The sequence below is a fragment of the Bos indicus x Bos taurus genome, chromosome 4, assembly GCF_003369695.1.
Source record: "Bos indicus x Bos taurus breed Angus x Brahman F1 hybrid chromosome 4, Bos_hybrid_MaternalHap_v2.0, whole genome shotgun sequence".
NCBI lineage: Eukaryota > Metazoa > Chordata > Mammalia > Artiodactyla > Bovidae > Bos > Bos indicus x Bos taurus.
The window spans coordinates 71,333,917-71,359,523 of NC_040079.1; the positions used below are offsets into that span (position 1 = coordinate 71,333,917).

Sequence of the window (25,607 nt, forward strand, 5' to 3'; positions counted from 1 at the left end):
CAAATATACACTTTAAATGGTTGAATTGAATATAAGTCTGGATAAAGCAGTTTTCTAAAAAAGAATAGGAAAGGAGGAGGTGGGTTCAATTCATCTGAGGTTTTGATATCAACAAAGGAATAAAGCTACTCTTTCTTTGGGATAAGAAGAAAATCAGATGTAGATGAAATTACAGAGGAAAAAGAAAAGCTGGTATCAAGTTGACAAAGATCATTGCAGTAGTTTTGGTCTTCGTGTAGAAACAAATGGTCCGCTATAGAGAGTGAAGGACTGCAAAGAAGGTTTTTAATACCTTGAGCTTCAAGTCTCTTGAAATTAAGGGGTTTGTATCAGTGTTCAATAGAAACAATTTCCTTTTTCTCTGGAATGCTTGGGCAGCTTAGCAGCAGGTACAGAGATCATCTAAATGAGATATTTCTTACAGCTTTGAAAGGAAGGTACATTAGAAAAATCAGGATGCTCATGAGAGTACCTTGAAATGCTGGGCTGATGGAGGATGAGCACAGCAAAGGATTTTACAGCACTGATCACAGGTCAAAAAGCAAGTTCTTTTGAGTAAAATCTAGCGTTTTTATTCATATACAAAACTCAGCAAGTTTTGTTCCATCTGTTTGATCTTAAACCTCATTTTGTACTGTTCTCCTGTCACTTAAGTGCTCTGCTCCTCTCGCTCTTTGGCAAACTCAGCCAGGTATAAGTCCCCTCTCAGGGCCTTTGCACTTCTTCTCTCCTCATAAAAGTGCCTACTCTGGAAATCGATGTAACTTGTTCCCTCCTTTTTCCTCATGTCTTCCCAGGAAGCCTTGCCTTGCCTCACTCTATCTAAAGTTGGATAAAAACTGCTCTCTGGCTTCTTTGCTTCCTTCTTCTCTTAGAATTTATTAGTCTTCTTTATATTCCACAATTAAGTCATTTAAAAGTTTTATTTCTTCTTTAAGAGGGCAGGAAATTTTTTTAGCTGACTTTATTGCTACATTCCTCACTTCCAGGAAGTACTTGGCAAATTGTACACATTAAAGAGAATTTGTAGGAGGGAAGGGGGTAGGGGCAAGTGGAGGTGTGGAAAGTTGTCTTCAAGCTTGGAGACCTTAGAGGTGGAGCAGTTCAAAATGATGACTCAAAAAGTAGACGTATAGTACAGGACGGGCTTCCCCGGGTGGCTCAGCAGTAAGGAATCCTCCTGCAATGCAGGAGACACAGGTTTGATTCCTGGGTCGGGATGATCCGCTGGCGAAGGGAGTGGCAGCCCACTCCAGTATTCTTGCCTGGAGAATCCTATGGACAGAGGAGCCTGGCAGGCTACAGTCCATAGAGTCGCAAAGAGTCGCGCACAACTGACGTGATTTAGCACGCATGCAAGCACAGGATAGGTTTTAGAAAAGCTGTCTGTTTTGACATAGTCACCGAGGATCCTACACCCCCCATGCCTAGTTCTTCAGTTTTTCCAAAACTAACAGGGTGGAATAGGGTAGGGAACAGGGGAAGCAGGCCACCTTGGGAGCAGGGCTAGGGTGAGGCTAGGCTTCTGCTGCCACCTGAGGCCGGACCCTGTCACATTGTTCTTCTGTCACATTCCTGTGTCAGTGGGTTGGTTTCCTACAGCAACCACAGGCCTTGGCCTTGCTCTCCCTCTCAGCCAGCCTCTCAAACATAGAGCATAGAGCTGCTTCTCCTGTGCAGCTACTCACAGATCTGCTGCTGGCAGATAGCCATCTAGGCCCTGGCAACTTTGTTTCTGGAGTAAAACTGTAGTACCTTCTGGGTGAATCCTTGGAGAAGAAGAAGAATGTCAATACTTATAATTTAGTGCTGAAATTTCTGTGGAAGAAAGAAGAGGATTCTTAAGGGCAGTAAATGATCAGAGCAGAAGTAGGGAAGATGTTTAAATACCTGGTGTGGACCTCAGGAGAGGATTGACTCAGACAGATTTAGGCACTAGTTCTTCCCTGTTCCTACGGGGCTCTTTCATCATCTATTATAAAAATTATAGTTATCACTCCACCTGCACATTTCTTCACTGGGCTGTAAAGCAAATTTCATCTCTATCTTCATAGCACTTAACAAGGGCTGGTACATAGGATTCTCGGGAACTATGTGTTGACTGAAATACCTACATTGAATGAGAAAGTGTTGAGAGATAACCATGGAATTACGATGTAGGAGCCAAGAGTGTGGTGACCTCTAGGTCTTGTCATTTGACCAACAAGACTGGAAAAGGAGAAAGCCAGGTTTCCGATACCAAAGGAGTAGGTCAGATGTTTTCAAGATGAACATTTAGGATGAATTTAGCGGGATTTGTTTTTTTTGTTTTTTTAAGATAATGGAAAGGTAGGTAGAAGGATCATAATCAGGGGTGATGTGAGAAGACACAGTTAATTATACGGTTATAGACATTTGATAATAATTTTCAGAGGTAAAATGTAAGTTCCAATAATTGGACAACTAAATGAAAATCAACAAAAATAACTGAAAACATTGGAGGTCTGGGGGAGAAAGAAGTGTTTAGTAGGTTAAATTTTAGTTTGTGAAGAATGTTATAAAAATAAGAACTCCAGTTGGGAGATTTTTTGTGATTTTGTGGGACTTGTACAAACACTTTTTATTTTGTCCTCAATTCTTGTTAGTATCAGTTTTGGTATCAGAAGGGTGATAAAAACCTACATTTGTATACTTCCCTCTCGGATGCTGAGCTTATGAGAGTGCATCTATGTGTGAAAAGGGTTGAACTGGTGGGAGCCAGTTCAAGTCTTTGCAGACTTGCCTCTCTTGTATGTTGTGTAGAAACATGCTAAGTGAAGACATGGCCCCATTAGAATTAATAAGATTTTACAGTGTTACTCTTATAGTTTCAAGTGACAAACTTGCTACAGTAGATACTGGGGCATATTATTTTACATTTATACCCAGGAATTATGTATAAATTAAAATGTTTAATTCTTAATAAGCATTTAATTATCAAATGTATATAAATGCATTTATAAATTTTTAAGCAAAATTTTTCTGTTGTCCATATAAAGTTACCTTCTATAGAGGAGATGTGTTTTTTATTTTTAATTGGAGGATAATTTACAATGTTGTGTTGGTTTCTGTCATACAACAATGTGAATCAGTCTCATATATATATATATATATATATATATCTCCCCTTTTCTTGAGTCTTATGGAGGATATATTCTAAAGAAAGATATTTACAACCTAATACCATAGTATTTAGTCTTGTATAATTTAAGTTCATTTTTAATAAACTTTGTTCCCACAGTCCAGAAAAGGCTTTGAAAGACTCACTACAACCCTATGAGGCTGCATATTTATCAAAATCATTATCTCGACTCTTTGATCCTATCAACTTGGTTTTTCCCCCTGGTGGTCGTAATCCTCCTTCTGCTGATGAACTTGAAGGTATCATTAAAACTATAGCGAGGTATGTGTTTTTATATAATGGCATGCCATAAAATGCCCACCACATTTGTTAGTGATGTCTGATGCAGTACATTTTAAATTTATCTCTAGTTGTTCAAGTAATTAGTCCAGCAATTAAATCAAGAGTTTTGCAGTGAATGAGTGCACATGTCCTAAGTACTTGAGATTCCAATTAATAAAACCATTTAAATACAGTCTAAAAATAGTCATTTATAATTGTTCTTTATCTTGTCAAGGATGCAGAGTAAACCAACCTAATTCTTTATACCATAGTAAATTTCTGGTATTAAGTAGGACAGTAAATATAAAAATAATTTTACAGATTGAGAAGCTAAAGCATGGAGAGTAATTTTTTTTTTTTAATCTTAAATCCAGAAAGTACTTCATGGTGTACAAGTATTATAATCCTGATTAGTCTACTCGTGTTTGCTATTTTAAGCTTTCTAAAGTTGAATGTGACAGCTTTTAAAACTCTTAAAAGGGAAGATATCCTAGCAGAGGTGCCACCTGAATGCTTGCAGACAATGTAGTTATACTGTTGTCTTTAGACATTTTATGGTCACCCAGGCGACCCAGTCTGCAGTTGAGACTCTCGGTTCCTGTCATAGTATATAAGTTGTCATAACAGTAGGTCTGTACATTTATAGGTGAACATTCTGTGAGTTAAAATAGTTGTTAGGCCATATAGGACCAGAGTATAGAAGTCTAAATTCTTTTAGATTACACATCAGATAATGATTCTGAGGCATGTGAGAGTAAAACTAGAAAGCCACAGGTATAATCTGCAGAACCATATACAGTAGTGTTGAAAGAGCCCAGAATCTTGATCCTAATCTCTCCACAGTTACTTTGACTTTCTAAGGCCTGACTCTGGATTCTTAAACCCTGATGATGTCTCCATTATTTGTTTAGTATAGTAGTGATCAAACCAGTCATTAATTCAACTTGATCTCTGACCTGTTTATGGAAATATTAAAGAAGTAACTCCCTTTCCTCTGTGCAACTTAACCACACTGTGATCAGTTGTAAGGTGGGACTTGAAAAAGCATACTTATGCCACTGATCAATAGAATGTGAATATCAGGGTTAATTATGTCTCACTGTTAATTATGTCTTACAGTGAGATTATGTCTCACTATTAAATGAAAGGGCATTTTTGATGCACAAATTAAGCACTAATGTTAAAGTCTTTCGCTTTCTTCATAAAGGGAATCTGGGAAATACCAAGATTCTTTCTGCTACTTCAGAGACAGTAATTACTTTTCTTGCTTTCTACTTGTATGTGCATTTTCATGCAGTTTTTAACTGCTGGTATACTTTACATGGTCTTTATAAATACTTTTTTTGGAGCAGTCAGCTGAAGTGTCCCAAATAATCCAGTATAAAAAATTGAAAATAAGCATGGCAAAGAAATACTTTAGGAATCTAGATTTTTAAAATTTCCAGGTAAATCCTTGTTGTGCTTTTGATATAAAAAAGCTATGCTATCAAAATAACATGAATTGGCATAATTTCTACAGAAACTTAGTATCTTGATATATCATGTAATTTATATTTTTAGCCTATGTCCTTCCAAGGTCATCATTTCCATTCAAGAGCTGTCATTTCCTTGCAGATGTCTGTGATATGCAGTGTCTCTAATTGCACTTATCAGTATGAACAAGAGTGCTACTTGAAAAATCTGTACACAATTTACTCTTCTTAATCACAGCCTGAACCCACACATGACATGCTTTTATTAATGAGAAACTGGTCATTAACCAAACCATCTCAGGGCACTTTTTCCTAATGCTGAATTTAGGAGGGAAAATGAAACAATCCAATCAATTCTTAGAGGCACCCAGGGAAATCTATAAAAAGAATCACCTTTTTGTTTAATGGGTTTAAGTTCATATACTTGTCTTTGTTGATAAACTGTATTGCTAAAGTCTGTTTTTGTTTTCTTCAGTGAACTAAACGTAGCTGCTGTTGATTCAAACCTCACATTAGCTGTGTCAAAAAATGTGGCAAAGACCATCCAGTTGTATGGGGTAAAATCAGAGCAGCTGGTAAGTGATAATCACTTCTGTAAACCTTGATTTTGTTTCAAATAACTAATTATACAATACTTGACTATAAATATTGAATTGACTGAATAGTAATTTACTGTAAATTTTTAAAGTGACATTTTGAAACTTTCTTATGAATTTAAATCAGAAAAAAGTGTTAAATCTATTAAAAAACGGCCCTCCTATCATTGTTACACTTACAGAATGCAGGCAAATTTTGTAATATTTTTTAAGAAATCTGTGTGCCACTTTATGAGTTAAATTATGTATATTTTTAAGTATATTAATAATTATTTCAAATTCGTCAAATTTCCTCTCCTGTGGTCACTCACTCCAGGTATCATTTATGTACTGTTAACCTAGTGTGAAATTAAGTTGAACCATTAGAAAATGATTGGAGGATGTTAAGTGCTTAAACTGTAAAAGAAAAATATTGATTTACTTTCTAAAGTTTCTGGACTGTGAAAGTTTAACTCCAAAATTACTCTATTTGAGCAGATGATTGCACATATTTAAAATAATAACTACATGACTGAATCATAATCTTAATTCTCTACATTAATGTTTTAAATTACGTATTAACTAGTAGGTATGTATACTAATTGAAATCCAACGAATAAGACTGTAGTATATCTTTAACTGTCATTGATTGAAGAATTTTAGAGAATGTGCCAAAATGTGATCTCTCTACTGTCATTGTAGGGATCGCCAACCATGGGTTTTTTGTGTGGCCTCCCTTACTGCTCCAATTGAAACATGGGAAAATGAAGTATAGTTGACCCTTGAACAGCTTGGGGGTTTGAGGCACCTACACTCCCTGCAATCAAAAAATCCACGTATAATTTATAACATTTTCGTTGTTCCTCCTTATCATCCCTTCAGCTCAGTGGAGTCAACCAACTGTGGATTGTGTAGTATTTACTATTTCCTAAAACTTAGTATCTGCTAAGTACCATAGTATTTACTATTGAACAAAATCTGCATGTCGATAGACCATTGCAATTCAAACCTGTGTTGTTCAGGGATTAACTGTAATCCAGTTTTATCTATATCCAAGTGGTTCAGTTGGTTCTGGTATAATTTTTAGAGTTGGTTGGTAAAAGATTTAACTGAAGGAATTTGCATAAAATGATCCTTGATGGGAACAGTCATATCCTGAGGCTTCCTGCTTTCAGTTCCAGTGGGTGGCCCCATTGTGTTTGCATGTTAATATGATGCTGTCTTCTATTTAATTATTCTTGCAACCTTGACAGATTTTTTTTAAGCATTTTACAAGCATTTTTTAAAACATTGTTTATTGAGAACTGGCCCCACAGAGACCATGGAAGGTCTTCATAGGTAATTAGATCATTAATTTTTCTCTCAGTCTTTGCTATAAAAGCTTTATTATGATGTTTATTACTTTAAAAAATATGGTTTATTATTATAAATGAAATTCAGTATTATATCCAATAGAATTCAATGTAATTACTAAAAGTGTCAGGAAAAAATAACCTCATGAGATGATCCCACCAGAAGATAACATAAGGAAGAGCCAATATATACATGGAAAATAGTTTACTTTTCCACATCAGGCAAGAGCAGTAGTAAATGGAACATGTGACTTCAGTTAAGTCAGTAATGACAAAAAGCTTTAACAAAATTAAAATATATCAAAAACTTTTGATTGATTTGATGTTCTTGGCCAGATTGTCTGTGATCCTAAGTTACTCAGGCCTACCATCCTAAAGTGCTAAATTAAGGGTAAGAGAAAGTCACTGAATTAAAATTTTTTAAGTTAATTTTTTCTGTTTTTTTTAAGTAATTTTACTTTTCTACTTTCATTTTAGTTTTTAAAGAAAGCTTAAGTATTACTTAATAGTACAAAGAGCATCATTTGTTTTATTTTTTAAAAAATGCTATTGAGCATTGACAAGTAACATTTTAATGTTCATCTCTATAATTTTTTGGCTGTTAATAACATTATTTCTGCCACTCCTCTATGTGTTTATTTATTTCAGTATCAGTTCAGTCATTCAGTCGTGTCCGACTCTTTGCGTTGCAACCCCATGAACCGCAGCACTCAAGGCTTCCCTGTCCATCACCAACTCCCAGAGCTTATTCAAACTCATGTCCATTGAGTCAGTGAATGCCATCCAACCATCTCATCCTCTGTCATCCCCTTCTGCTCCCACCTTCAATCATTCTCAGTATCAGGGTCTTTTCAAATGAGTCAGTTCTTCACATCAGGTGGCCAAATTATTGGAGTTTCAGCTTCAGCATCAGTCCTTCCAATGAACACCCAGGACTGATTTCCTTTAGGATGGACTGATTGGATCTCCTTTCTGTCCAAAGGACTCTCAAGAGTCTTCTCCAACACCACAGTTCAAAAGCATCAGTTCTTTGGTGCTCAGCTTTCTTTATAGTCCAACTCTCACATCCATACATGACTACTGGAAAAACCATAGCTTTCACTAGATGGACCTTGGTTGGCAACGTAATGTCTCTGCCTTTTAATATGCTGTCTAGGTTGGTCATAGCTTTTCTTCCAAGGAGTAAGCGTCTTTTAATTTCATGGCTGCAGTCGCCATCTGCAGTGATTTTGTAGTCCCCCCAAAATAAAGTCTCTCACTGTTTCCCCATCTATTTGCCTGAAGTGATGGGACCAGATGCCATGATCTTAGTTTTCTGAATGTTGGGTTTTAAGCCAGCTCTTTCACTGGCTCAAGAGGCTCTTTAGTTCTTCTTTGCTTTCTGCCATAAGTGTAGTGTCATCTGCATATTTGAGGTTATTAATATTTCTCCCAGCAATCTTATTTCCAGCTTGTGCTTCATCCAGCCCAGCATTTCAGTTAAGTAATTTATTTTTCTCAACCACTCATTCTATCCTTGAACTTGAGGACGTCCTTTGCATTGTTTCCACCCTCAGTAAAACAAAAGAAAGTCATCTTAACCAAGTGTGTGTTCTTAAACACAAGCCATCCTTCCCACTGTCCTGTCCACACTGAGCTGCTGTGCTCACTCTACAGATAATCTGTATTGCGTGGTCTGTGTCCTCTGTGTTTCTAATTTTGACAGGTTTTATTCTTTGATCTTGCCATATTTCTCTTTATAATTATTTTGCTGAAAACGTTTAGTGGAAAATAGACAAGTATTAAATCTTTAGTGAGAGAAAAATTGAAACAGATTTTAAAGTAGAATATCTATAAGTGGAAATGTTAACTTGAAATTTAGTATAACTAAGTCTATAAAGGGAGAATTCTTTTTATAGATGAGATATTTAGGCCTCAAGTCCACAAGGTTGAAAGAGACAAAAATTAAAGCATTAATGGTTTAGTGGTGAGATAGATAAAGGAAAGCTAGAATTTTAATGACAGTGTGTTTCCAAAAAGGGTGACTTGAAAATACAAAACTTGAAATGTAAAATGAACAGCTTTCCAGGATCCTAAGTTTATTTTCCTAAAGGTTAGTTGTGAAAGTTTCTTGGCTATCAGATCATTTTAGTATGCTTAACCATAGCCTTAATTCACAACAGGAGAAGGAATCATAAAATGATTTCTCAAGTTGGCCCTTTCTGTGGACCATCTTTATGGTTATATAAACTCACTATGTGTATTTGGATATATTCCTCCATATGCCTAAAAAAGCTGTATGTTGTTTCTTTTCAACCTTGTCTTTTGAATGTTTTAGGATATAATAGAATATATCATGTATGGATTATATGCATAGTACATGTATTTGCTTATAATAATAAGAAAAATTTTTTTTATCATTACACATGTGTTATTTTTTTTCTAAGTCTTCTTTTTTACTAATCACCAGAGTTATGTGTCATAAAAACCTAAAGTTATGTAGGGACAATTTCTTACATCCTTTTTTCTAGCTCTTAAATGGTACCAGAGAATTCATTTTTTACAGTTAGAGTAGGGCCATAAAAATAACTGCCATTATTAAACATCTACAGTGTCTTGGATTGTGCCATTTATTTTACAACAACCCTTGAAAGTATCTATAGTGGCTTGAATTGTGCCATTTATTTTACAACAACCCTTGAAAGTATCTGCCACAGCAAAATGTGGAAATTGAGGCTGAGAAAGCTTTGTAGCCTGCCCACTATAGACTGCTGAAAAAACAGTGCCAGCTAGCAAGTCTTGAAACTAGCATTAGACTCACATTTGAGTCTGCTGCTGCAGCTAAGTCACTTCAGTCGTGTCTGACTCTTTGCGACCCCATAGATGGCAGCCCACCAGGCTTCCCCATCCCTGGGATTCTCCAGGCAAGAACACTGGAGTAGGTTGCCATTTCCTTCTCCAATGCATGAAAGTGAAACGTGAAAGTGAAGTCGCTAGTCGTGTCCGACTCTAGCGACCCCATGGACTGCAGCCTACCAGGCTCCTCCATCCATGGGATTTTCCAGGCAAGAGTACTGGAGTGGGTGCCATTGCCTTCTCCGCACATTTGAGTCTAGACCGAGCTAAAACTCTCTTGTACCACAACACAAATATATCTTTCTTTTTTACTTAAGTATTATTTTGTGATTTACTTATTCACTTTGCAATATAACATAGAGATCTGTATCTAGTGTTTTAACATTGAGTTGGCCAAAATGTTCATTTTGGTTTTTCCCAAATGTTTGTTTGTTACATTGTGGGGAAAAACCCTGATTGGACCTTTTGGCCAAACCAATACATGCCTAGTATGCTTATGTATCATAGTTTATTTCTTCATTCTTAATGGATAGTGTCTTAGGCCTTTTGGCCTGCTATAACAAAGTGCCATAAACTGGGTGACTTATAGACAACAGCAGTTTATTTCTCACAGTTTTGGAGGCTGGCAAGTCCAAGATCAAGGCACCAGCAGATTTGATATTTGATGAGAGCCCCTTCCTGATTCATAGATGCCTATCTTTTTTCTGTAAGCTTACAGGGTGGAAAGGGCAAAGGTGGCTTTCTCAAGCCTCTTTTATAAGGTCACTAATCCCATTCATGAGTGCTCTGCCTTCAAGTCCTAGTCACTTCTCAAAGTCGTTCAGTCGTGTCCGACTCTTTGTGACTCCATGGACTGTAGCCTACCACACTCCTCCATCCATGGGATTTTCCAGGCAAGAGTACTGGAGTGGGTTGCCATTTCCTTCTCCAGAGGATCTTCCTGACCCAAGGATCGAACCCATGTCTCCTGCATTGTAGGCAGACGCTTTACCATCTGAGCCACCATGGAAGTCCTCAAAGACTCCACCTCCTGATAAATATCACCACCTTGGGCATTAGGGTTCAACATATGAATTGCCTGGGTGCTTAGTCAGTCAGCCATGACTCTTTGTGACACACCTCGGACGGACTTTAGCCCACCAAGCTCCTCTGTCCATGGAATTGTCCAGGCAAGAATACTGGAGTGGCTTGCCATTTCCTACTCTAGGGATCTTCCTGACCCAGGGATCAAACCCATGTCTCCAGTATTGACAGGCGGATTCTTTATTGCTGTACCACCTGGGAAGCCCTGTAACATATGGGTGGGGAATTACAAGCATTCAGACTATAGCAGATGTTTAGATAATGTAGTTATTTAATTTAGAAATAACAGGGATTGAGCCTTGAATTCTCATATGTGAGTTATAGGTCATGGGGTTTAGTTCCTTTCACATATATTTGATTTAGTATATGTCCTGTGAATATCAGCCTTTAAGGTGCTCTTTTGTGAAAATGAGATCAGTGTTTTAGATTATCTTCATTTAAAAATTCTTATTTGTCTTGACAGCAGGTGTGAAGTTATAGTTAATTTATTATGCTAAGTAGAATTTTATGTTCCAAATATACACATACCTGTAGATGTTTATAGTATAATATCTTATGATTGAGTTGAACAAATTGATTATTTAATGGTAATATAGTGCTAATTTATATAGGTCTGAAGTGTAACCATTAGTAGAAAATGTCACTAGACCTTGCTATTACAAGTTTGAATCAATGATATGTTTAAAGGAAATTAGAATATTAGTATACAAGGAGTTTTTATGGCACCTTGATAATTTATAGACTTACAAGCTATTGTAATAACAAAATTATAGGTAAGCATTCTTTTTAAAAAGTAAATTGTTAGGGCATTTTCCAATGATAACTATTATCTGATGGTTTTCAAAAATGACATATGGAATCTTAGTGTAAATGTCAAATGTTATAAAGTGTAAAAAAGTAGATTGGCATTTAATTAAGTTGCGACCATTTGAAGCAGTAATAGGAATGACATTTAAGGGGAGGTTTCAGCTTCAGTGCAGGTCAGTAGTTGTGTATGATGAGGTCAGTAGCTGTAGATGGCAGTAGGGTTTTTTAAAAGCTTTATAAATATATGCTTTATTCTTTGTATAGTTAATAACTTGTTTGGAGACTTGACATTCTTATAATGAAAGAAAGCCTACATGATATAGAAGCATAGGAGTTTGACTCTCTTAGTTTTAAAAGGATGACATACCTGGGTACTGCTCCATATAGCCTTCATGTGGTAGTAGCCTGTTACTAACATTCAAGTAAAAGATTTTTTAAAATAGAAAATCACTTGGTTGAAAGAGTTTTCATATTATGTGCGAACAGGAAACATACCAGTAGATTCTCTTGGACCAAATACAGTTGAGCTGTGATACAAATACACTGATCCCTTTGGGCTTCCTACTCATTTGATTCTTTAGACAGCTTTCTGCTGTTTTCTACCTCTGTTCTTACGTTGGACTTATTTTCTTTAAGATAGCTTTCTGACCTGCTTCCCAGACTTGTAAGATCTTAATTTTCTGGGGCTGTGGCAGATCAGTAGTAAATGGTCAACTTGTCTAAGATTCAGTCGGCCATGGTGAAGACAGAGACAAATATCAAGTAATGGTTATTGTAATTAGGAAATATTTTCAGGAGAAAGTAAGGAACTCAGTTGTCACTTAAAGTCTGAAAGTTTTCATTATCTGTTGCCACAAAAGTGCTGTATGATAGACAGCCACAAAATCTGAGTGGCATGCAGGAAGCATTTACTGCTCATACGTCCTGGGACCAATGAGAGGAAGCTAGATGGCTTTGCCAGTTTTGGCTGGGTTTACTCCAGAGCAGGCTGGCTACTGATCAGGCTGGCTTAACCATAGATAATCCTCTGTTCTTCACATCTCTGATCCTGGAGCAGGCTTTTCTGAGCTTGATCTCACGGTGAATGAAGGCAGAGGTAAAAGAAAGAAAGGAGCCTCAGAAATCTGGCTCACCAAAGCAACCGAGCCAAGGTGCAGATTGAGACAGCACAGGATGTGGATGCAGAAAGAGATGAAGGATTGGGGCCAGTTATGCCATCTATCACAAAGTGAGAGTGGGAACGTGGCAAGAAAAAAAGAGTTCATTAACTTTTCTTTTTTAATCACCAATTGCCTAATCTCCCTACTTGAATCCTAGTAATGTGTATTACATTTTTAAGATACCATGTATGTATGTATTGGGATATAATTGACACATCAGACCATATCAGATCAGTCGCTCAGTCGTGTCCAACTCTTTGTGACCCCATGAGTCGCAGCACGCAAGGCCTCCCTGTCCATCACCAACTCCCGGAGTTCACCCAGACTCACGTCCATCACTTCTCCTCCTGCCCCCAATCCCTCCCAGCATCAGGGTCTTTGCCAGTGAATCAACTCTTCTCATGAGGTGGCCAAAGTACTGGACTTTCAGCTTCAGCATCATTCCTTCCAAAGAAATCCCAGGGCTGATCTCCTTCAGAATGGACTGGTTGGATCTCCTTGCAGTCCAAGGGACTCTCCAGAGTCTTCTCCAACACCACAGTTCAAAAGCATCAATTCTTCGGTGCTCAGCCTTCTTCACAGTCCAACTCTCACATCCATACATGACCACTGGAAAAACCATAGCCTTGACTAGACGGACCTTTGTTGGCAAACTAATGTCTCTGCTTTTGAATATGCTGTCTAGGTTGGTCATAACTTTCCTTCCAAGGAGTAAGCGTCTTTTAATTTCATGGCTGCAGTCACCACCTGCAGTGATTTTGGAGCCCAGAAAAATAAAGTCTGACACTGTTTCCACTGTTTCCCCATCTATTTCCCATGAAGTGGTGGGACCGGATGCCATGATCTTCTTTTTCTGAATGTTGAGCTTTAAGCCAACTTTTTCACTCTCCACTTTCACTTTCATCAAGAGGCTTTTGAGTTCCTCTTCACTTTCTGCCTTAAGGGTGGTGTCATCTGCATATCTGAGGTTATTGAGATTTCTCCCAGCAATCTTGATTTCAGCTTGTGCTTCTTCCAGCCCAGTGTTTCTCATGATGTACTCTGCATATAAGTTAAATAAGCAGGGTGACAATATACAGCCTTGACGAACTCCTTTTCCTATTTGGAACCAGTCTGTTGTTCCATGTCCAGTTCTAACTGTTGCTTCCTGACCTGCATACAAATTTCTCAAGAGGCAGATCAGGTGGTCTGGTATTCATTCCCATCTCGAAGAATTTTCCGCAGTTGATTGTGATCCACACAGTCAAAGGCTTTGGCATAGTCAATAAAGCAGAAATAGATGTTTTTCTGGAACTCTCTTGCTTTTTCCATGATCCAGCAGATGTTGGCAATTTGATCTCTGGTTCCTCTGCCTTTTCTAAAACCAGCTTGAACATCAGGAAGTTCACGGTTCACATATTGCTGAAGCCTGGCTTGGAGAATTTTGAGCATTACTTTACTAGCGTGTGAGATGAGTGCAATGGTGCAGTAGTTTGAGCATTCTTTGGCATTGCCTTTCTTTGGGATTAGAATTAAAACTGACCTTTTCCAGTCCTGTGGCCACTGCTGAGTTTTCCAAATTTGCTGGCATATTGAGTTGCACATTTTCACAGCATCATCTTTCAGGATTTGGAATAGCTCAACTGGAATTCCATCACCTCCACTAGCTTTGTTCGTAGTGATACTTTCTAAGGCCCACTTGACTTCATATTCCAAGATGTCTGGCTCTAGGTGAGTGATCACACCATCGTGATTATCTGGGTAGTGAAGATCTTTTTTGTACCGTTCTTCTGTGTATTCTTGCCACCTCTTCTTAATATCTTCTGCTTCTGTTAGGTCCATTCCATTTCTGTCCTTTATCGAGCCCATCTTTGCATGAAATGTTCCTTTGGTAACTCTGATTTTCTTGAAGAGATCCCTAGTCTTTCCCATTCTGTTGTTTTTCTCTATTTCTTTGCATTGATCGCTGAAGAAGGCTTTCTTATCTCTTCTTGCTATTCTTTGGAACTCTGCATTCAGATATTTATATCTTTCCTTTTTTCCTTTGCTTTTCACTTCTCTTCTTTTCACAGCTATTTGTAAGGCCTCCCCAGACAGCCATTTTGCTTTTTTGCATTTCTTTTCTATGGGAATGGTCTTGATCCCTGTCTCCTCTACAGTGTCACAAACCTCATTCCATAGTTCATCAGGCACTCTATCTATCAGATCTAGGCCCTTAAATCTATTTCTCATTTCCACTGTATAATCATAAGGGATTTGATTTAGGTCATACCTGAATGGTCTAGTGGTTTTCCCTACTTTGTTCAATTTAAGTCTGAATTTGGCAATAAGGAGTTCATGGTCTGAGCCACAGTCAGCTCCTGGTCTTGTTTTTGCTGACTGTATAGAGCTTCTCCATCTTTGGCTGCAAAGAATATAATCATTCTGATTTCGGTGTTGACCATCTGGTGATGTCCATGTATAGAGTCTTCTCTTGTGTTGTTGGAAGAGGGTGTTTGTTATGACCAGTGCATTGTCTTGGAAAACTCTATCAGTCTTTGCCCTGCTTCATTCCGTATTCCAAGGCCAAATTTGCCTGTTACTTCAGGTGTTTCTTGACTTTCTACTTTTGCATTCCAGTCCCCTATAATGAAAAGGACATCTTTTTTGGGTGTTCTGAAAGGTCTGTAGGTCTTCATAGAATTGTTCAACTTCAGCTTCTTCAGCGTTACTGGTTGGGGCATAGACTTGGATTACTGTGATATTGAATGGTTTGCCTTGGAAACGAACAGAGATCATTCTGTCGTTTTTGAGATTGCATCCAAGTACTGCATTTTGGACTCTTTCGTTGACCATGAGGGCCACTCCATTTCTTCTGATGGATTCCTGCCTGCAATAGTAGATATAATGGTCATCTGAGTTAAACTCACCCATTCCAGTCCATTTCAGTTCTCTGATTCCTAGAATGTCGACATTCACTCTTGCCATCTCTTGTTTGACCACTTCCAATTTGCCTTGATTCATGGACCTGACATTCCAGGTTCCTATGCAATATTGCTCTTTACAGCATCGGACCTTGCTTTTAACACCAGTCACATCCACAGCTGGGTATTGTTTTTGCTTTGGCTCCATCCCTTCATTCTTTCTGGAGTTATTTCTCCACTGATCTCCAGTAGCATGTTGGGCACCTACTGACCTGGGGAGTTTCTCTTTCAGTATCCTATCATTTTGCCTTTTCGTACTGTTCATGTTATTTTAAGGAGAAGGATGTAATTTTTTTTTCTTGTGATGGGAACTTTCAAGATTTACTCTTTTAGCAACAAAAAACTCGCCACATTCATGTATGACCTAAATCAAATCCCTTACGATTATATAGTGGAAGTGACAAATAGATTCAAGGGATTAGATCTGATAGAGTGCCTGAAGAACTATGGATGGAGGTTCATGACATTGTACAGGAGGTAGTGATCAAGACCATCCCCAAGAAAAAGAAATACAAAAAGGCAAAGCGATCATCTGAGGAGGCCTTACAAATAGCTGAGAAAAGAAGACAAGCTAAAGGCAAAGGAGAAAAGGAAAGATATACCCATTTGAATGCAGAGTTCCAAGAATAGCAAGGACAGATAAGAAAGCCTTCCTCAGGGATCAGTGCAAAGAAATAGAGGAAAACAACAGAATGGGAAAGACTAGAGATCTCTTCAAGAAAGTTAGAGATACCAAGGGATCATTTCATGCAAAGATGGTCACAGTAAAGGACAGAAATGGTATGGACCTAACAGAAGCAGAAGATATTCAGAAAAGGTGGCAAGAATACACAGAAGAACTATACAAAAAAGATTTTCATGAATCAGATAACCATGATGGTGTGATCACTCACCTAGAGCCAGACATCCTGGAATGCAAAGTCAAGTGGGCCTTAGAAAGCATCACTACGAACAAAGCTAGTGGGGGTGATGGAATTCCAGTTGAGCTATTTCAAATCCTGAAAGATGATGCTGTGAAAGTGCTGCACCCAGTATGCCAGCAAATCTAAAAAACTCAGCAGTGGCCACAGGACCAGAAAAGGTCAGTTTTCATTCCAATTCCAAAGAAAGGTAATGCCAAAGAATGCTCAAACTACTGCACAATTGTACTCATCTCACACGGTAGCAAAGTAATGCTCAAAATTCTCCAAGCCAGGCTTCAATAGTACGTGAGCTGTGAACTTCCAGATGTTCAAGCTGGATTTAGAAGAGCCAGAGGAATCAGAGATCAAATTGACAACATCCATTGGATCATTGAAAAGCAGTAGTTCCAGAAAACATCTACTTCTGTTTTATTGATATGCCAAAGCCTTTGACTGTGTGGATCACAACAAACTGTGGAAAATTCTTCAAGAGATGGGAATACCAGACCACCTGATCTGCCTCCTGAGAAATCCATTTGCAGGTCAAGAAGCAACAGTTAGAACTGGAGATGGAGAAAAGACTGTTTCCAAATTGGGGGAGTACGTCAAAGCTATTTATTGTCACCCTGCTTGTTTAACTTTTATGCAGAGTACATCATGCGAAATGCTGGACTGGATGAAGCAGAAGCTGGAAATAAGACTGCTGGGAGAAATATCAGTAACCTCAGATATGCATATGACACCACCCTTAGGGCAGAGAGCAAAGAACTAAAGAGCCTCTTGATGAAAGTGAAAGGGGAGAGTGAAAGAGTTGGCTTAAAACTCAACATTCAGAAAACTAAGATCATGGCATCGGGTCCCATCACTTCATGGGAAATAGATGGGGAAACAGTGGAAACAGTGAGAGACTTTATTTTTTGGGGCTCCAAAATCACTGCAGATGGTGAGTGCAGCCATGAAGTTAAAAGACACTTGCTCCTTGGAAGAAAAGCTATGACCAACCTAGACAGCATATTCAAAAGCAGAGACATTACTTTGCCGACCAAGGTCCATCTAGTGAAAGCTGTAGTTTTTCCAGTAGTCATGTATGGATGTGAGAGTTGGACTATAAAGAAAGCTGAGCGCCAAAGAATTGATGCTTTTGAACTGTGGTGTTGGAAAAGACTCTGGAGAGTCCCTTGGACTGCAAGGAGATCCAATCAGTCCATCCTAAAGGAAACCAGTCCTGAATATTCATTGGAAGGACTGATGCTGAAGCTAAAACTCCAATAATGTGGTCACTTGGTGCTAAGAACTGACTCATTTGCAAAGACCCTGATGCTGGGAAAGACTGAAGGTGGGAGGAGAAGGGGACGACAGAGGATGAGATGGTTGGATGGCATCACCGACTCAATGGACTTGAGTCTGAGTAAACTCTGGGAGTTGGTGATGGACAGGGAAGGCTGGTGTGCTCCAGTCCATGGGGTTGCAAAGAGTCGGACAGGACTGAGCGACTAAACTGAACTAATACAATCCAGTTTTGTTAGCTGTGGTCTCCTTCGTGTACATTAGATACCTAGACTTACTTATTTTATAACTGGAAGTTTTTACATTTACCACATCCCTTACACCTCATCTCTAGCAACCACCAATCTGTTCTTTCTATCTGTGAATTTGTTTTGTTTTGTTTTTTGATTCTGCATGTAAGTGAAATCATGCAATATTTGTTTTTCTCTATCTGACTTATTTTACTTAGCATAATGCCCTCAAAGTCCATCCATGTAGTCATACATGTTAGGATTTCCTCCTTTTTTTGTGGTTGAATAATATTCCATTATATGTACGCACCACATTTCCTTTATCCATTCATTTGTCCATGGACCCTTACGTGGTTTCCATGTCTTGGCTAGTGTAAATAATGCTGTAATGAACACTGTGGTGCATATGTCTTTTCCAGATAGTGATTGCATTTTCTTCAGATTGCTGAATCATACAGTAGTTCTGTTGTTTATTGTTTTCCCTCTGAGTGAGAGGGAAGCCCTGTAATGGTTGAACACTGAAGGAGGAAATATAACTCTAAAGGAAGGTTTTTAATGCAAGAAGGAATAGTAAGCACACTTGGAAAATATATAGGTAAATTTAAGCCTTAGTTGCATAAAATGAGAAACAATAGTGACTAGTTCAGGACATGGAAACAAAACCCCTAAAATACAAATTCACTTTAAAGTTTATACTGATGAAAAGATAATGAGTTTGAAAGCATTCTAAAATGCTTGTGTTATTCAGGAGGACTATAAAGGTATAGATACTTTGACCTAAGTTGAGCATGAATTTTAACAGTTTAATTATGGCCACTGGAAAAATAGAAATAGAATGTGTATCTTCAGAGATAATTGATGAAAAAATTGATATAAAGACAAGTACCAGTTCAGTAAAATGCTGAAAAGTAAACAGAATAAAAAGCAAAAAGTCATATGAAAGTTCATAGTAAGATGAATTCTAACTGTATCATTGATCACAGTAAATGTAATTACCTCAGTCAGGTAATTAATCTTTTTTTTTCTGGTTTGACATTAAAAACACTGCTATTAAGATTAATATTCAGGGGGGGAAGAAAAAAAAAGATTAATGTTCAGAGAGAGCCTCATTAGCTTGGAGCTCAGTAATACAATTTTTTACTATTAAGACTTCGGTTAAATTGAAAGTTATCTGTAGACCATATAAAGAATTTCTTGCTATGAAAATTAATAATGCATAAATGATTATAGGTTTAATTACATTAGACTTTATATCTCTCAAAAACTGTGAAAGTATTAGTCTATAATATACAAATAAATAAACAACTAATTATTTTTAAAAATCATATTGACTGGCTTAGGTCTTAATAGTTGGATGCTGAAATTTTAGTTTTTTGTATCTCTGAAGGTAATACATTTTATTAGAAAGTCTATGGTTTGAATTTCAGTCTGTACTAAACCTGAACCATGTAAATCAAAGAGATCTTATTCTCTATATATTCAAAGAGGTTTTCTGTCAATTAATAAATTAGTCTTAGTATTTATTATTGGAAAATGGAAAAAGCTCAGTATAACTGACAGTAAACCATTTTCTCTTCAAAGAATTAAAAATATAAAGACTTATAACTATAAATTTAATTAACAAAGCCAGTGCTTTAGGAGCCAGTGATTGGGCATGGGTAGGTGGAAACTCCATCTGTTGTTCAAAAGCATAACGTTCTTTGAAGAAAAATAAAGTAAAAGTTTCAAGTGATCCATTCCTAGCAAATTGTGTTTGTCTTCCCTACCCGCTGTAGTTACCAAATCCCATGTGCTGGGTGGAGGTTTTGACTTAAAGGACAGGAGCATGGGAGCAGATCTAGAGGAGGTTGATGAGAAAGGTAGATTGGTAAAAGGGTCTTAAAGTAATCCAGGGTGTCTGAGCAATGCAGCTATGAATTACAAAGCTATGGTTGATTCCTGTGTGCTGGTTTTACTCATATATAAACAAGATTTGACTTCCAGCTTTTTAGTTTTATGTTAACTGCCCAAAAGGGAACCCATCTCAAGTTGTCATTTCTTTACTATCAGATCTGTGTGACGTTCTAGTCTGATGTCTCGATGTAACATTACCATTGAATCTATTCTGTAGTTGAACGGACTTGTCCTTATTCTTAGCTAAACAGATGTATAGTAACAATTGTTTGTTTTTTTTTTTAATCAAGTAGTCAAATATTTGAGAAATTCAGTAGTCTGAAATATAAGAACTAGGAAAGAACTAAAACCATCCTCTGAACTTCTAGAATTGATGTCACAGTGTTCATGCACTAAAGTATAAACTTACTTCATGGAGAAGTCTCCCAGTTTGCATGTAGTCTGTCCTCTTGCTTCCCAATTTAAAGCAAGTTAGACCAAGAGGAGGGGAAAGAGGATCAAAAAGAGGCAACTTACATCTTAAGAGTAAGAGAAGGATTTGTTAAATCATTAAATTAAAAGGAAAAAGAAACACAAAATCTCAGAAGATGTAATAGCCTAAAGCTGTTAATGAGTGAAGAGGCAAGCAGCCATATAGACACTATGAAGATCTGATAGAATCACTTTTAAAACAAAGATGTGTAATAGCACAGAAATACCAGTCACTAGTGAACATACAGAAAGGGGAAGTAGAATTTGCCTTCTTAAGGTATATGCTCCCATCTTATTTATGAAACCAGAAAGTGTTGATGGACAGTGTAGCAAGATTTTCATGAAAATATTTTCTGATAGTTTCAACACCTAAGAAAATTAATTTTATTCATCAAACAAGTTCAGTTAGGTTGACATGCCAGGAAAATGAAGAATTGCTGTGTAAACCTGTGGGTTTGTCCTTTGCTGTAAACATTGCAGAAACATGTCCTATCTCTGAATTTCAAATGCAATACAATTTCTAATATATTAAAAACTATGTAGTATTAGGGATATTAGATAATTTAATTGTGAATGTGCATCTGTGTATAGATTTTTAATAAGATAATTGGCATGTTATAATAAGTTTAGTGATATTTAATTATGATTCTTTTTTGCTGTAAACCAGGTAATTATAATGAAAGCATTTGATAAGTATAAATAAAAATTAGTTATTTTAATCTGCGTCACAGATAAGTAGATCAAATGAGATTATCTTCCCAAAAACCTTCTGGGGAAGTAAACAGTAACCAAAGCAGTTTATTTTCTCATATTATATTAAATCTTTCAGGAATGGAATTGTACATCTTTCATTTTTACAATGAAGGAAATTGTGTGACAATTTTGAAGTGTGTTCTGTAAATTAAGCTTTAGATACTCTATGAAATTCCATAGTGCCTTTTACTAGTATATGGTAACCTTACACATTATATAATCCCTCATACTACTGTTTAACATTTTTGCTTTATTTCTTTCCAGTTTTTTTTTTTTTGTGTGTGTGTGTGTTTGTGAGAGCAAACTGCTACACAGACAAATCTTTGTTTTTGTTTGTTTTATACAGTTAACACTATAATGTAAGCATCTTCCATTGTTATTTTTTCCAGCTTGTGAACTGCCTGATATACCCAACTATTCTCTTGTTCTTAGACATGTAGGGCTTTCTAGTTTCTCTATTTTATAAATAACATCATCTTTTGCATACAGCTTTATTATTTTCTTAGGATGCATTTCTAATAGTGGGCTATGAAGGGGCACAGCAGTTTTGAGACTCTTAGAATATATTGCTCATCAGCATCTCTTGACCTCAAAAGTATTTAGATGAACCATAGGATACACTTAGACTCACATTTCCATATGTCCAGAAAAACTGATATGATGTCACTCTGGGATTACAGATAGATTTCATCTACTGTGTCTAAGAGATCTGTAGTGACTGGCTGGAACATTGTGTTACAAGGCTGTAACAGGACCACAGTTAATTGCTGACGTCTTCTCTGTGTGGGATTGGGGAGTGGCAGTCTGAGAGCTAGATATTTGCCCTTTATACACTCCATTTTTTTGTTGTTAAAAATAACAGTAGTAATAATACTTTGCCTTTTGTGAGTTTTTTTTTTCCTTTTTAAAAAAAAAAATTTATTGGGATAAGGCCTGGCGTGCTGCGATTCATGGGGTCGCAGAGTTGGACACGACTGAGCGACTGATCTGATCTGATCTGATAGTTTTTGTGTTTGTTTCAGGTGTACAGCAAAGTAAATCAGTTTTGCTTATATACCAGTATTCACTCTTTTAAGATTCTTTTCCTTACAATTCATTACAGAACATCAAGTAGAGCTCCTTTTGCTATACAGTAGCTGTTTATTAGTTGTCTAATTTATATGTAGTAGTGTTTCTATGTCAATCCCAGTTTCCCACTTTATCCCTCCTGCGTTTTCTTCTTGGTAACTATAAGTTTGTTTTCTACCTCTGTTTTGTAGTTTTATACCCTTTTTATGGATTCCACATAAGCAATAGCATATGATATTTGTCTTTTTGTGTGTAATTAAAAAATTTTTTTTGTGCTGTGAACTACAAAATTGGATAAAAAGCAAATTTGAGAGAATTTGAGAGTTTGTTTTAATATAAATTTCACATTAAATTTTAAATTCGGCAATTGTAATCCAAGTATATTCACCACTTTCAGAAAAACTAATGTAGATGTAACTATAACTGAAGGTTCATCAGAACTTGTTTCAAGTTTTTGTTAAGAATATCTGATTTAATATAAAAATGTTTTGACTTTTTTTCACTCAGGAACCATTGTAGATTAGTATACATTTTGCATTGTTCTAAGTCTGTGAAATTCTAATACATATTTTCCTCATTTGTTTTACATGTGATTGCAAAGAAATATTTAAAATTATTATGACCAAATCCACATTAAAAAAAAAAGTTATCCTGAACCTTTGACATATCCTTAGCAGTAATAGAAATTACAGATGAAAAGAACACTAGAACAATAGAATATCTGGAAAGTAACTTAACTGTATGAAATTCATAACTAATCTATAATATATTTTCTTGTTCTTTTTAGACATTCTTTTTAGACATTCTTCTAAGTCACCAACGTTATAATTCCCCCAAAGAGTACATTATCTGAAAGAAATTTAAAGCTTTCATCCAACTCATCTCTTGAATTGTCAGTTTTCTTTCTTTTACTTGTAGCCCTCAACTGTCATTGATCATAGGGCGGTCTTAGGATCATTTCACCTACAAGTTAAACAGGCTACCTACCAGGCTCCTCTGTCCCTGGGATTCTCCAGGCAAGAATACTGGAGTGGGTTGCCATTTCCTTCTCCAACGCATGAAAGTGAAAGTGAAGTCGCTCAGTCGTGTCCAACTCCTAGGGACCCCATGGACTACAGCCCACCAGGCTCCTCCGTCCATGGGATTTTCCAGGCAAGAGTACTGGAGTGGGTTGCCATTGCCTTCTCCAAAGTCTAGTATTCATTTTATTGCAAACATTTTAGAAACAGTAAGAGAATGGGTAAAATAAAATTAGGTAAATTCATATAGTGGAATAGGACATAGCACTAGATAGGGACAAAAATGGATGAAAACCAGTAATACTATGCTGAAAGAAGCTTTATACTTATATACACAAAAACTTTATATAAAGATATAGAATAGACAAAACTGATCAATGAGATGAAGTCATTGGTAACAAATATAATGATGCCTATAAGTTGTTTTGAGATGCATCAAATATATAAAATGCATAGAGACATGAATAAGATAAGCAAGTTTATAAAATGCTGTTATAGAATCTAATTAGTATATTGGTGTTCATTGTACAAGTCTTAAGTGTTCATAATAAAATGTTAGAAAAAAGTTGTTCATTACTTTTGGTGGTTTTCAAAATAATATGTGTTAGTAAAAATAAAATTTTTCACCAAGAAGAATACACAGGAGGTAGCAGGAACTGGTAAAAGACTGGCTGATATGTGAAATATATTCACATATATTGGAACTTATTAAAGGTATCCTTCCATATTATCTGTGAATGTAGCCCCACTTAAAAGTTAAGACTTACCAAACCAGAAGAGTGGTGTTGAGTGGAAATTGGGATGAAAGACCCTCCTGGAATGATGTGGTTAGTGTTACACAAATAAAATAATTTATTAAAACTAATGACACTCTGTCTACATTACATTATATAAATTTACCTTAAAAGTAAAAAGAAACCTGAAAGTAAATATTGAATGCCAATTAATTATATGCATGCATAAAGTGTTTAGGGGTGAAGTATACTGATGTCTAAAAAAATGAGTTGAGGATAGATGATAGGCATGTGATATAAAGGACTTCCCAGGTGGCACTAGTGGTAAAGAAAAGTGAAAGTGAAGTCACTCAGTCGTGTCCAGCTCCTTGTGACCCCAGGGACTTGTAGCCTACCAGGCTCCTCCGTCCATGGGATTTTCAAGGCAAGAGTACTGAAGTGGGTTGCCATTTCCTTCTCCAGAGGATCTTCCCAACCCAGGGATCAAACCCAGGTCTCCTGAGTTGTAGGCAGACACTTTTACCATCTGAGCCACCAGGGAAGTGGTAAAGAACCTGCCTTCCAGTGCCTGAGACATGGATTCAGTTCCTGGGTTTGGAAGATCCCCTGAAGGAGGGCACAGCAATCCACTCCAGTATTCTTGCCTGGAGAATCCCACGGACAGAGGAGCTTGGCGGGCTACTGTCCATAGGGTTGCCAAAAATCAGACACAACTGAAATGATTTAGCATGCACACATGTGATATAAAACAAATTATAGAATGTTAATTGTGAAGTCTAGTTTATCAGTATATGGGAATTTACTATATAGCTCTTATAACCTGATGGAGAAGAAGACAAGGACCTAAGTAAGAGTCCAGGGTATTCAAATAATCATTTTTTAAAAAATATTGAATTAATTAAGAGTTATTGTAGCAGTAAGTAGCAACAAACACACCCAGGGCCCAGGTCTTGGTCTCTAATACCACTTCTCACTAAAAGAAACCAGAATTTCTTGAAAACATGGCAGATTACAGATAGAAGAATTGTATCATTGTGAGCTTAAGAAATTGATGACTGAACTGAGCTTTTATAATAGAATACTACTATGCTTAGGAAATAAAAATTCTTAGGGACAAAGGGCCATAATGTATATATGATTCAGAAAAAAATTATACTCACACGTGTGTATATGTGTATGAAAGGGGGAAAGAGACTACGGATAATAAAGCAAATGAGATAAAGTGTTAGCAACAGGTAAATCTGAGTAAAGCATAAATGTGTGTTCCTTACACTGTTTTTATTTTTATAACATTTTGTAAGTTTGAAATTACTTTCCCCCAAAAGATTAGACAGGAGTGGTGCTGGAGGGAAACCCAGGTGATCTTCTTAGCTAGGGACTAATTTTTAGTTGGACTAATTTTTTTTTTTTCTTTTGCTGAGGGATGTTCCATTGTATGGATATTCTACATCTTATTTATCCATCTAGAATTGACATTTGGGTTGTTTCCATTTTGAGACTGTTATGCTATGGAATAATGATTCTGTGAAGAGTTGTGTATGCATTTTTGTGTGAATGTACTTTTTATTTCTTTGTGTATATATATCTAAGAGTTGAATTGCTG

General features: G+C 36.8%; 1 protein-coding gene across 1 annotated transcript in view; it reads left to right on the plus strand.

Moving 5' to 3' along the window:
• The window catches only part of COG5 (component of oligomeric golgi complex 5), a 278,324-nt gene that overhangs the window by 209,572 nt on the left and 43,145 nt on the right, over positions 1-25,607 (plus strand). Inside the window, 2 exon segments of the mRNA XM_027538437.1 lie at positions 3,260-3,421; positions 5,369-5,468. Coding sequence (XP_027394238.1) covers positions 3,260-3,421; positions 5,369-5,468 — 262 coding nt within the window.